Raw genomic sequence first — 12300 nt, forward strand, 5'->3', positions numbered from 1 at the left:
CATCTTTTCTTCCTTTTCCCCTCTTTTCTAATCTTCTTTTAGATTTATTGAGTTTTTTCTTTTCATGAATTCCATCTTCTCTGTTGACTTATTAGCTACACTTAAGAAAATAAAATAGTTGCTCTAGAGTTCTCAAATTCTAAATTATTGATATTTTGGACTAGATAATTTTTTTGTTAGAGACAGAGTCTCACTTTATTGCAGCAACCTCCAGCTCCTGGGCTTAGGCGATTCTTTTGCCTCAGCCTCCCAAGTAGCTGGGACTACAGGACCTGCCACAATGCCTGGCTATTTTTTGTTGCAGTTTGGCCAGGGCTGGGTTTGAACCTTCCACCCTCAGTATATGGGGCTGGCGCCCTACCCACTGAGCCACAGGCACTTCCTAGATAATTTTTTTGTTATGGGGGTTGACCTGTGCATTATAAGATATTTAGCAGCATCCCTAGCCTTTACTCACTAGATGCCAATAGCTTGTCCTCCTCCTACTCCCACAAAAATCAAAATGTCTCTGAGTGATTGCCAGATATCCTGGGGACAGGGAAGAGGCAGCAAAATTGTTCTTGGTTGAGAACTGAGCTTTAGAACTTACAATATGCGTTCTTAATTTATAGCATTCTACCTTCAAATAATATACCATTTATGTATTCTATTAACATCTTTTTTTTTGGAAGACAGAGTCTTACTATGTCACCCTCAGTAGAGTGCTGTGGCATCTCAGCTCACAGCAACCTCAAACTCTTGGGCTTAAGCGATTCTCTTGCCTCAGCCTCCCGAGTATCTGAGACTATAGGCGCCCGCCACAATGCCCAACTATTTTTTGGTTGTAGTTGTCGTTGTTTGGCAGGCCTGGGCTGGATTCAAACTCACCAGCTCTAGTGTGTGTGGCTGGTGCCCTAGCTTCTGAGCTACGGGTGCTGAGCCATGAGAACCTACATTTTCTAAAAAATTTCATTTTTTGAACCTAAGAGCATGATGCCTCCCTTTCAGAGTTTGAAGACTAGATACCAAAAATGTAAAACACCACACATTTTATCTGATACTTAACTAGGTGCTCAATAAATTATAGTTTTATTGATTTACGTAGTCTTTAAACGATTATCTACTACCTTTTGCAAGTAACACATTACATAGAAAAATTTGTAACTAGAAGTAATTTTAATGGTGCTCATTTAAATTCTCTTTTCCCTTACTCTTGTGCAGGAGTGTCTACTTCAGCTATCAAAATGACATCAACCAGACTTCCTTCCCCCAAAAACTTAGTGGGTGCCCCAACTCAGATTCTTGCACAGTTTCCTAAACAGCATCAACAGTCTCCTAAGCAACAATTACATCAAGTGCAGCAACAGACACAACAACAAGTGACCCAGTCTTCTCCAGTATCTCATCAGCAACAACCTCAACAGTCTCCTTTGCCACCTGGTATTAAGCCCACCATCCAGATCAAACAGGAGTCAGGTAACTGGAAAATGTTTACAAGTATGGTTCTTCCCCATTCACCAGTTCTCTTTAGTCTTTCAGGCCATGAACACAATATGTCTCTCCATAGATCTTTTTTTTTTTTTTTTTGCTTTTATCAATGTTTTACAGTTTTCAGCATAAACTTTTGGTATGTGTTTTGTTATAATGCTACAGATTTATACTTAAGTGTTGCATTTTTTTTGGAGTTATTATAAATTCAATTTCCACATGTTTCTTTTTTTTTTTTTTGTAGAGACAGAGTCTCACTTTATGGCCCTCGGTAGAGTGCTATGGCATCACACAGCTCACAGCAACCTCCAACTCCTGGGCTTAAGCAATTCTCTTGCCTCAGCCTCCCGAGTAGCTGGGACTACAGGCGCCCGCCACAACGCCCGGCTATTTTTTGGTTGCAGTTTGGCCGGGGCCGGGTTTGAACCCACCACCCTCGGTATATGGGGCCGGCGCCTTACCGACTGAGCCACAGGCGCTGCCCTGTTTCTTGTTAAAATATAAATATGGTGTTGATCTTATATTCTTTGACCTTGCTTAACTTATTAGTTTTAGGAGTATTCACATAGATTTCTTGTGATTTTCTGTGTAATGTATTACTTGCAAAAGGTAGGAGAATTAGTTCTTCCTTCCAATCAGTATGTCTTTTATTTCTTTTTCTTCTCTTATTTTACTGGCTAGAACTTCCAGTACTATGTTGAGTGAATAAGAGTGGGGACAGTGAACATCCTTACCTTATTCCTGAACTTATGAAGAAAGTCTTTCCAGTCTTTCACCATTAAGTATGATGCTGTAGAGTTTTTTGTGGATGCTCTTTATCATGTTGAGGACATGCCTTCCATTCCTAGTTTTCTGGGTGTTTTTATTGTGAATGAGTGTTGGATTTTGTCAGATGCCTTTTCCTTTCGATTAATATTTTACAAGTTTAATATTTAATGTTTTACTTTTTTAATATTTAAACAAGTTTTTTCTTGTTTAGTCTATTGATATGCTAGATTGTATTGATTGATTTTCTGCTGAACCAGGCTTAAATGTCTGAAATACATGCTACTTGCTTCTGGTGTATAATCTTTTAAATATATTGCTCAGTTCAGTTTGTGTCTCATTTGTGAGAGATTTTGGTCTGTAGTTTTCTTATTTTATACTGTCTTTGTCTTGTTTGGGTGTCAGAATAATACTGCCCTCATAAAATGATTTTGGAAATATTCCTTCCTTTTCCATTTTTTAGGAATAGATTATGTCAGATTAGTGATGATTTTTTAAATGTTTAGTAGAATGCTTTGATGAAACCGTCTGGGCCAGGAGATTCTTTTGTAAGGTTCTAATTTATAATTCAGTTTCTTTAATGGTTTGGGACTATCAGATTCTCTGTTTCATCGTGGTTGACCTCTGTTAGTTTTGTTGCTTTGAGGAATTGTTCCATTTCTTTTTTTTTTTTTTATTGTTGGGGATTCATTGAGGGTACAATAAGCCAGGTTACACTGATTGCAATTCTTAGGTAAAGTCCCTCTTGCAATCATGTCTTGCCCCCATAAAGTGTGACACACACCAAGGCCCCACCCCCCTCCCTCCGTCCCTCTTTCTGCTTCCCCCCCATAACCATAATTGTCATTAATTGTCCTCATATCAAAATTGAGTACATAGGATTCATGCTTCTCCATTCTTGTGATGCTTTACTAAGAATAATGTCTTCCACGTCCATCCAGGTTAATACGAAGGATGTAAAGTCTCCATTTTTTTTAATGGCTGAATAGTATTCCATGGTATACATATACCACAGCTTGTTAATCCATTCCTGGGTTGGTGGGCATTTAGGCTGTTTCCACATTTTGGCGATTGTAAATTGAGCTGCAGTAAACAGTCTAGTACAAGTGTCCTTATGATAAAAGGATTTCTTTCCTTCTGGGAAATCTGGGTAGATGCCCAGTAATGGGATTGCAAGATCAAATGGGAGGTCTAGCTTGAGTGCTTTGAGGTTTCTCCATACTTCCTTCCAGAAAGGTTGTACTAGTTTGCAGTCCCACCAGCAGTGTAAAAGTGTTCCCTTCTCTCCACATCCACGCCAGCATCTGCAGTTTTGAGATTTTGTAATGTGGGCCATTCTCACTGGGTTTAGATGATATCTCAGGGTTGTTTTGATTTGCATTTCTCTAATATACAGAGATGATGAACACTTTTTCATGTGTTTGTTAGCCATTCGTCTGTCGTCTTTAGAGAAAGTTCTATTCATGTCTCTTGCCCATTGATATATGGGATTGTTGGCTTTTTTCATGTGGATTAATTTGAGTTCTCTATAGATCCTAGTTATCAAGCTTTTGTCTGATTGAAAATATGCAAATCTCCTTTCCCATTGTGTAGGTTGTCTCTTTGCTTTGGTTATTGTCTCCTTAGCTGTACAGAAGCTTTTCAGTTTAATGAAGTCCCATTTGTTTATTTTTGTTGTTGTTGCAATTGCCGTGGCAGTCTTCTTCATGAAGTCTTTCCCCAGGCCAATATCTTCCAGTGTTTTTCCTATGCTTTCTTGGAGGATTTTTATTGTTTCATGCCTTAAATTTAAGTCCTTTATCCATCTTGAATCAATTTCTGTGAGTGGGGAAAGGTGTGGGTCCAGTTTCAGTCTTTTACATGTAGACATCCAGTTCTCCCAACACCATATATTGAATAGGGAGTCTTTCCCCCAAGTTACGTTCTTATTTGGTTTATCAAAGATTAGGTGGTTGTAAAATGTTAGTTTCATTTCTTGGTTTTCAATTCGATTCCAAGTGTCTATGTCTCTGTTTTTGTGCCAGTACCATGCTGTCTTGAGCACTATGGCTTTGTAGTACAGACTAAAATCTGGTATGCTGATGCCCCCAGCTTTATTTTTGTTACAGAGAACTGCCTTAGCTATACGGGTTTTTTTCCGGTTCCATACAAACTGCAGAATCATTTTTTCCAAATCTTGAAAGTACGATGTAGGTACTTTGATAGGAATGGCATTGAATAGGTAGATTGCTTTGGGAAGTATAGACATTTTAACAATGTTGATTCTTCCCATCCATGGGCTGGTATGTTCTTCCATTTGTTAATATCCTCTGCTATTTCCTTTCTGAGGATTTCATAATTTTCTTTATAGAGGTCCTTCACCTCCTTCGTTAGGTATACTCCTAGGTATTTCATTTTCTTTGAAACTATGGTGAAGGGAGTTGTGTCCTTAATTAGCTTCTCATCTTGACTGTTATTGGTGTACACAAAGGCTACTGACTTGTGGACATTGATTTTATATCCTGAAACATTACTGTATTTTTTGATGACTTCTAGGAGTCTTGTCGTTGAGTCTTTGGGGTTCTCTAAGTATAAGATCATGTTGTCAACAAAGAGGGAGAGTTTGACCTCCTCTGCTCCCATTTGGATTCCCTTTATTTCCTTGTCTTGCCTAATTGTATTGGCTAGAACTTCCAGCACTGTGTTGAATAGTAAAGGTGACAGAGGACAACCTTGTCTGGTTCCAGTTCTAAGAGGAAAAGCTTTCAGTTTTACTCCATTCAGTAAAATATTGGCTGTGGGTTTGTCATAGATAGCTTCAATCAGTTTTAGAAAGGTGCCACCTATGCCTATACTCTTCAGTGTTCTAATTAGAAAAGGATGCTGGATTTTATCAAATGCTTTTTCTGCATCTATTGAGAGGATCATGTGATCTTTATTTTTGCCTCTGTTAATATGGTGGATAACGTTTATAGACTTGTGTATGTTAAACCAGCCTTGCATCCCTGGGATGAAGCCTACTTGATCATGATGAATGACTTTTTTGATGATAAGCTGTAATCTATTGGCTAGGATTTTGTTGAGAATTTTTGCGTCTATATTCATGAGTGAGATTGGTCTGAAATTCTCCTTTTTGTTTGGGTCTTTTCCTGGTTTTGGTATCAGGGTGATGTTTGCTTCATAGAATGTGTTGGGGAAGATTCCTTCTTCCTCAATTTTTTGGAATAATTTCTGCAGTACAGGAATAAGCTCTTCCTTGAAGGTTTGATAGAATTCTGGTGTGAAGCCATCTGGACCAGGGCATTTTTTGGTTGGAAGATTTTTTATAGTTTCTTTGATCTCAGTGCTTGAAATTGGTCTGTTCAGGAGCTCTATTTCTTTCTGGCTGTGTCTAGGGAGAGGGTGTGATTCCAAATATTGATCCATTTCTTTCACATTGTCAAATTTCTGGGCATAGAGTTTCTGGTAGTATTCAGAGATGATCTCTTGTATCTCTGTGGGATCAGTTGTTATTTCCCCTTTATCATTTCTGATTGAGGTTACTAGAGATTTTACTTTTCTATTCCTCGTTAGTCTGGCCAATGGTTTATTTATTTTATTTAGTTTTTCAAAAAACCAACTCCTTGTTTCATTAATTTTCTGAATGATTCTTTTGTTTTCAATTTCATTGATCTCTGATTTGATTTTGGATATTTCTTTTCTTCTACTGAGTTTAGGCTTAGATTGTTCTTCTTTTTCCAATTCCATAAGATGGCTTGTGAGATTGTTGATGCGCTCTCTTTCTGTTTTTCGAATGTAGGCATCTAAAGCGATGAATTTTCCTCTCAAAACTGCTTTTGCAGTATCTCACAGGTTTTGGTAGCTTGTGTCTTCATTGTTGTTATGCTCAAGGAAGTTAATGATTTCCTGTTTTATTTCTTCCTGCACCCATCTGTTATTCAATAGAAGATTGTTTAGTTTCCATGCCTTTGGGTGGGGTCGAGCATTTTTGTTAGAGTTGAGTTCCACCTTTAGTGCCTTATGGTCTGAGAAGATACAAGGTAAAATTTCAATTCTTTTGATTCTGTTGATATTTGTTTTGTGTCCCAGGATATGATCAATTTTGGAGAATGTTCCATGGGGTGATGAGAAGAATGTATATTCTTTATCTTTGGGGCGGAGTGTTCTATATGCGTCTATCAAGTACAGTTGTTCTAGGGTCTCATTTAAATCTCTTATATCCTTGTTTAATTTCTGTTTAGAGGATCTGTCCAGCTCTGTAAGAGGAGTGTTAAGGTCCCCTGTTATTATGGTATTATCAGATATCATATTGCTCAGACTGAGTAAGGTCTGTTTCAAGAATCTTGGAGCATTTAAATTGGGTGCATAGATATTTAGAATTGTGATGTCTTCTTGTTGTATTTTTCCCTTGACCAATATAAAGTGACCATCTTTGTCTTTTTTGACTTTAGTTGCTTTAAATCCACATGTATCTGAAAATAAGATTGCAACTCCTCTTTTCTTCTGGATTCCATTTGCCTGAAAAATTGTCTTCCAACCCTTGACTCGGAGCTTTAATTTGTCTTTTGAAGCCAGGTGTGTTTCTTTGGATGGCTTCTGTTTTTTAATCCAGTCAACCAATCTATGTCTCTTCAGTGGGGAATTCAAGCCATTAACATTTATTGAGATAATTGATAAGTGTGGTAGTATTCTATTCGTCTTATTTTGTGAGAGTCCATTGCTTAGTTTTATCTTTTGCATCAGTGTGGAGGTTAGGTTCTGTCCTTTAATTTCTGAGTTCTTACTTTGCTGCTGATCCATTGTGGTGGTCAGTGTGCAGAACAGGTTGAAGTATTTCCTGTAGAGCTGGTCTTGTTGTGACGAATTTCCTCAATGTTAGTATATCCATAAATGATTTGATTTCTCCATCAATTTTGAAGCTTAGCTTAGCAGGGTACAGAATTCTGGGCTGGAAATTGTTCTGTTTAAGTAGATTAAAGGTAGATCACCATTGTCTTCTTGCTTGGAAAGTTTCATTAGAGAAGTCTGCGGTCACTCTGATGGATTTGCCCCTGTAGGTCAACTGGCGCTTACTCCTGGCAGCTTGCAGAATCTTTTCTTTTGTCTTGACTTTGGACAGGTTCATCACAATGTGTCTTGGAGAAGCTCGGTTAGAGTTGAGGCGACCTGGGGTCCGATAGCCCTCTGAAAGCAGTGTGTCAGAATCTTTGGTGAAATTTGGGAAATTTTCTTTTATAATATTCTCTAGTATGGCTTCCATTCCTCTGGGGGATTCTTCTTCCCCTTCTGGAATTCCTATAACTCGTATGTTGGAACGCTTCATAAAGTCCCATAATTCTGACAGTGAACGTTCTGCTTTCTCTCTCTTCTTTTCTGCCTCTTTTACTATCTGAGTTATCTCAAAAACTTTGTTTTCTACCTCTGAAATTCTTTCTTCTGCATGGTCTAACCTGTTGCTGATACTTTCCATTGCATCTTTAAGTTCCCTAATTGACTGTTTCAGTTCCTTCAGCTCTGCTATATCCTTTTTATATTCTTCATATCGTTCATCTCTTATTTGATTCTGTTTTTGAATTTCCTTTTGGTTAATTTCCACTTTATTAGCAGTTTCCTTCATTGTTTCCATCATTTCTTTCATTGTTTTCAACATGTGTATTCTAAATTCCCTTTCTGACATTCCTAACATTTCTGTATAGGTGGAATCCTCTGCAGTAGCTACCTCATGGTCCCTTGGCGGGGTTGTTCTGGACTGGTTCTTCATGTTGCCTGGAGTTTTCTGCTGATTCTTCCTCATGAGTGATTTCTTTTATCTGTTTCCTTGCCCAAATTTTCCTTTCACTTCCTCTTGCTCTTTAAGTTCTCGTGCCTGTGGACTAAGGGTTACAGGACCAGAAGGGTGAGAAGGTTGAAGAGCAAAAAAGGGATGAAAGAAAGGAGGACTGAGTGATAGGAAAAAAAGAAGAAAAATAGAGAAAGGAGAGGGGGTGGGTAAAAGGAATAATGACAAAAAGAAGAGAGGCACAGAAAGAGGGAGACAGAGCAATATCGGTGTACAGTAGGGTACTTTGATGCAACCTTCAAAAAAAACCACCTGCTGGGGGTGCCCAGTTGGGTGGTTCCCTTGAAGTCAGCAGCTCTTTGCTAACCTGATCAGACACAGTACCCCACCTCCACGAAGTAGAGAGGAAAGACAAAAATGCTATAAATGAAACCAAAACAAGCAAACAGAAAACTTTACGGGATAAAATTGGCTGGAAAAACCAAATAGTAGTGGTGGAAACGCTAACAAAAATGAAGTTCTAATTATTGAAATAGGCAGCAATGGGAAATTATAATGAAACTAGAAAAATTGATAAAGAAAAAGGATCTGTATGGAAAAGGTTGAACATAAAAAACAAAACAACGATCAACAACATCAAAATAAACAAAAAAAACAACCAAACCAAAAAAACAAAAACACAACCAAAAACAAAGCAGTATGTATATGTTATTGACTATTGTCTGGGCAACACGTCTTCTTCTGGGGTATGAGATGTTAATTACAGTTCTGATATGACTGGAGGCTGCTAGTTTCTCAAACCCCAGCAGGTAGACACCCTAAATCTCTCTTCAGCCCACTTAAAAGGCACTTTGAACTTGTTCATTTGCTGAGCAGAAGCTTTCCCAGGGAAGTACTTGTCGCTGGAATCACTGCTGAAGTGGCTATCCACTTACCCTGTGTTCCAAAACTGGTCTCCCTCTGCCCCGGAGGGTTAGGGCTGCAAGGTGGCTCAGATCCTGCTCTTAGGCTACTTGGTCGCTGGGTTACCAGCTCCCACCCAATTCTAGCTCTGCGACCCTGAGGGCGGAGGTTGCCAGGGCAGATAGCTCACAATGGCTCCCTGTGGCCCACAGCCCAACACTATTAGCTCCGTCTGGCTCAGCGGCTCAGACTGGGGCCCTAGACAACGGCCAAAGTTCTCCGCACTCCCGCTCAGGCTCTCCCCAAGGCAGTTCAGCTGTGTGCCAAGTCCAAAGACACCAAAACAGTTCACAGGTAAGGCCGTTCTGGTTTGCAATCTCGCTGCTACTGAACTTACAGTTGTGGGCGGGTTTAGACGGATTGAACACACGCGACCACTTGCCAGTTTTCCACTGTTTAGTCCTCCTCTTGGGGTCCAGAAGTCTCTCGCTGACTCCCTGTATCCTTTCAGGGGTGATGATAGGCAGATCCCACCAGCCAGAGATGCCTGGAGTCCTATCTCCCCAGACTCACGGTGCCCAGATACAAGGAAGCTGTTACTCGGCTGCTGTCTTGCTCCGCCTCCACCTCCATTTCTTCTAAGTCAGTGGTTCTCCACCTTCGTAATGCCACGAGCCTTTTAATACAGTTCCTGTGGGTCGTGACCCACAGGTTGAGAACCGCTGTTCTAAGTTATCAAGTTTATGAGTGTTAATTTGTAGAAGTTGTTTATTATCCTTTTAATAGCTACAGAATTTATATTAACGTCCCTTGTTTTATTTTTTTTCTTTTTCTTTGTCAGAGTTATTAAAGGTTCATCAATTTCATTTTTCTTTTCTAGGAACTAAGTTTTTGTTTCATTGATATTTCTCGTCATTTTTATGTTTTCAATTTCATTATCTTTATTATTTTCTTCCTTCTCCTTTCTTTAGGTTTATTTTGTTCTTCTAATTTCTTGAGGTTCGAACTTAGATTATTATTGATTTAAGACATCTTTTTAAAGCACATATTAGCATTTACATCTACATTTATATGAATACATTGGTGATGTATTTCTCTCAGGACTGCTTTAGTTGCATCCCATATATTTTACATGTTATATTTTCATTTTTATTCAATTAGTGTGTCTTTAAATTTCTTTTGAGAGTTTTTCTTTGACCTATGTATTACTTAGAATTATGTTGTTAAATGTCCAAATTCAGAGGGTTTTTTTGTGATCTTCTTTTGCTATTGATTTCTAGTTTGATTCCATTATGGTCTGAAAACATATTCTTGTCATTTCTATTCTTTTAAATTTCTAATTTCATTCCATTATGGTCTAAGAACATATTCTTGTCATTTCAGTTCTTTTAAATTTATCAAGATTTGGTTTTTGGCCCAGAATATGTTCTACTTTGGTGAATGTTTCATGGTGCTTGAAAAAAAATGTCTATCCTGATAATATTGTATTAAATACTGTGTGTGCCTGTGTATTTATAGATATGTCAGTTAGATTCTGTTGGTAGTGTTGTTGGTTTTCCTGTATCTATGCTGAATTTTCTGTACAGCAGTTCTAACAGTAAGTGAAAGTAGAAAATTCAAGTTCACGACTATAATTTTTGGGCTTTGACACCCTCAAAATAGCTCTCAGTTTTTGCTTCATGTATTTTGATGGATCTGTTATTTGAGGTACACATATTTAGAAACATTATGTCCAACTGGTATATTAGTCTTTCTCATTATGTACTTCATGTTTTTCTCCAATAATTTTCTTTGTTCTAGTCAACTTTTTTTGTTTTTAATATGTAAAGGCTGACATTTTTTCCATGCTTAAAATTTAATTCCAATTTCAATTCGGGAAAGTTTGCTATATAAACTAGATGATGATAACTAGCTTGCTATTAGTATATTTTTGTCCATGTTAGAGATCTAAAGTGATCTCTGTCATGCTAAATATCAATTTGATTGGATGGAGTAAGTTTTTTGTTGCTTTCTAAAGTCTACTTTATCTGTGATTAGGATGGGCATTCATTCCTGTTTTCTTTTGATTCATGTTCACACAGAATATCTTTTCCCAAACTTTTACTACTTACGTTAATTTATTTAAAGTGTATTTTATTATACACAGCATATAATGTCATTGCCTTTTTATATTTGCATTGCCAGTCTTTATCCTTTTTAAAATAATATATTTAGATCACTTATATTTAAGGTAATTATTGCTATGGTAGGTTTTAAGGGTAGTATTTTATGACTTCCTTTCTGTTTGTCTCTTCCATTTCTTCTTCCTCTGTTTTTTTTTTTTTTTGCTTACTTACAGTTTACTTGAAAAATGTTTAGGATTCCATACTAGTTTATTTATATTATTATTAAGGATATTGTTTTTATTTTTAGTGTTTGCTTATGGTATTACCATATACTAGCATATCAGTTGTACCACACATTACTTGAAATAATTTTATCTTTATTAAAATGCAGATTTATGTATACCTAATATTAGTTAACATATAATACTGTTTCTTCAAGTTTCCAGTTTCTAAGGTCTGTATTGGTTGCAATTTTATTTGTGAGTCAATTATTACATTTTTATTTATGAATAGATAATATGTTCATCAGAAACTAAAAAATATAAAAAGTTGAACAGTGGATAATTTGTTCTCTATCCTTGTCCTCTTATAGTTCTTCCTTACCATTTAAAAAAGTCTTAGTTTAGTGATCAGATATTTTTATCTTTTCAGTTTGGTAGTTAAATTGGAATTTCAGTGTAATTTCAGTTTGTATTACTTATACTAAATTGAAAATTATTTCATATATTTCAGAGCAATTTGTACTCTTTTTATATTCTATGGTCATTACCTTTTATTCGTTCTTCTCTTAAGTTATTGGTCTTTTTCGTTTCTAGGAACTTTTATTCTTTCCGTGATATGACATGTAAAAACCTTTTCTTCCAGTTTTATCTTCTATGCATGATTTTAAAAAGCAGGCATGTGATCCTGCTTTATAAACATTTGCATATTTTAAACTGAGTGCTAATGACATAAGGATTTTTTTTTTTAGTTCCTCTGTTAGTAGATGATCTCCACTATAATCCTACCTTTTTTATATGAAATATGTGTGTTTGGTTTTAATAAGAGTTTTATTGTGTATAAGGTTTTTAAGCATGGCTATTCCTATTTTCAATGTAAAGCAATTCCAGTCAACATGTTCAGTCTGTAGGTGACATCTCAATTTTGTGAACTCATTTCCTGTTAAATATTCAGAAATTATGGTGATTCCTTTGGGGAAACATTAGGACTTGAATGAACAATGTTAAATGCAGTGTCCAGACTATCTATATTTTTATTATGTTGAGCCATATGAAATTAGGATTTATTACATTTTTTTATAGG

The 12300-nt window shown here is 36.9% G+C and overlaps 1 protein-coding gene across 4 annotated transcripts in view; it reads left to right on the plus strand.

Annotated features, from left to right (window-relative positions):
• The window catches only part of EMSY (EMSY transcriptional repressor, BRCA2 interacting), a 117201-nt gene that overhangs the window by 43425 nt on the left and 61476 nt on the right, over positions 1 to 12300 (plus strand). For all 4 annotated transcript variants that reach the window (XM_053560531.1, XM_053560532.1, XM_053560533.1 and 1 more), the window contains one exon: positions 1201 to 1455. In XM_053560531.1, the coding sequence (XP_053416506.1) occupies positions 1201 to 1455 (255 nt within the window). The remainder of the gene's footprint in view (positions 1 to 1200; positions 1456 to 12300) is intronic.

The sequence above is a fragment of the Nycticebus coucang genome, chromosome 14, assembly GCF_027406575.1.
Source record: "Nycticebus coucang isolate mNycCou1 chromosome 14, mNycCou1.pri, whole genome shotgun sequence".
Lineage (NCBI taxonomy): Eukaryota > Metazoa > Chordata > Mammalia > Primates > Lorisidae > Nycticebus > Nycticebus coucang.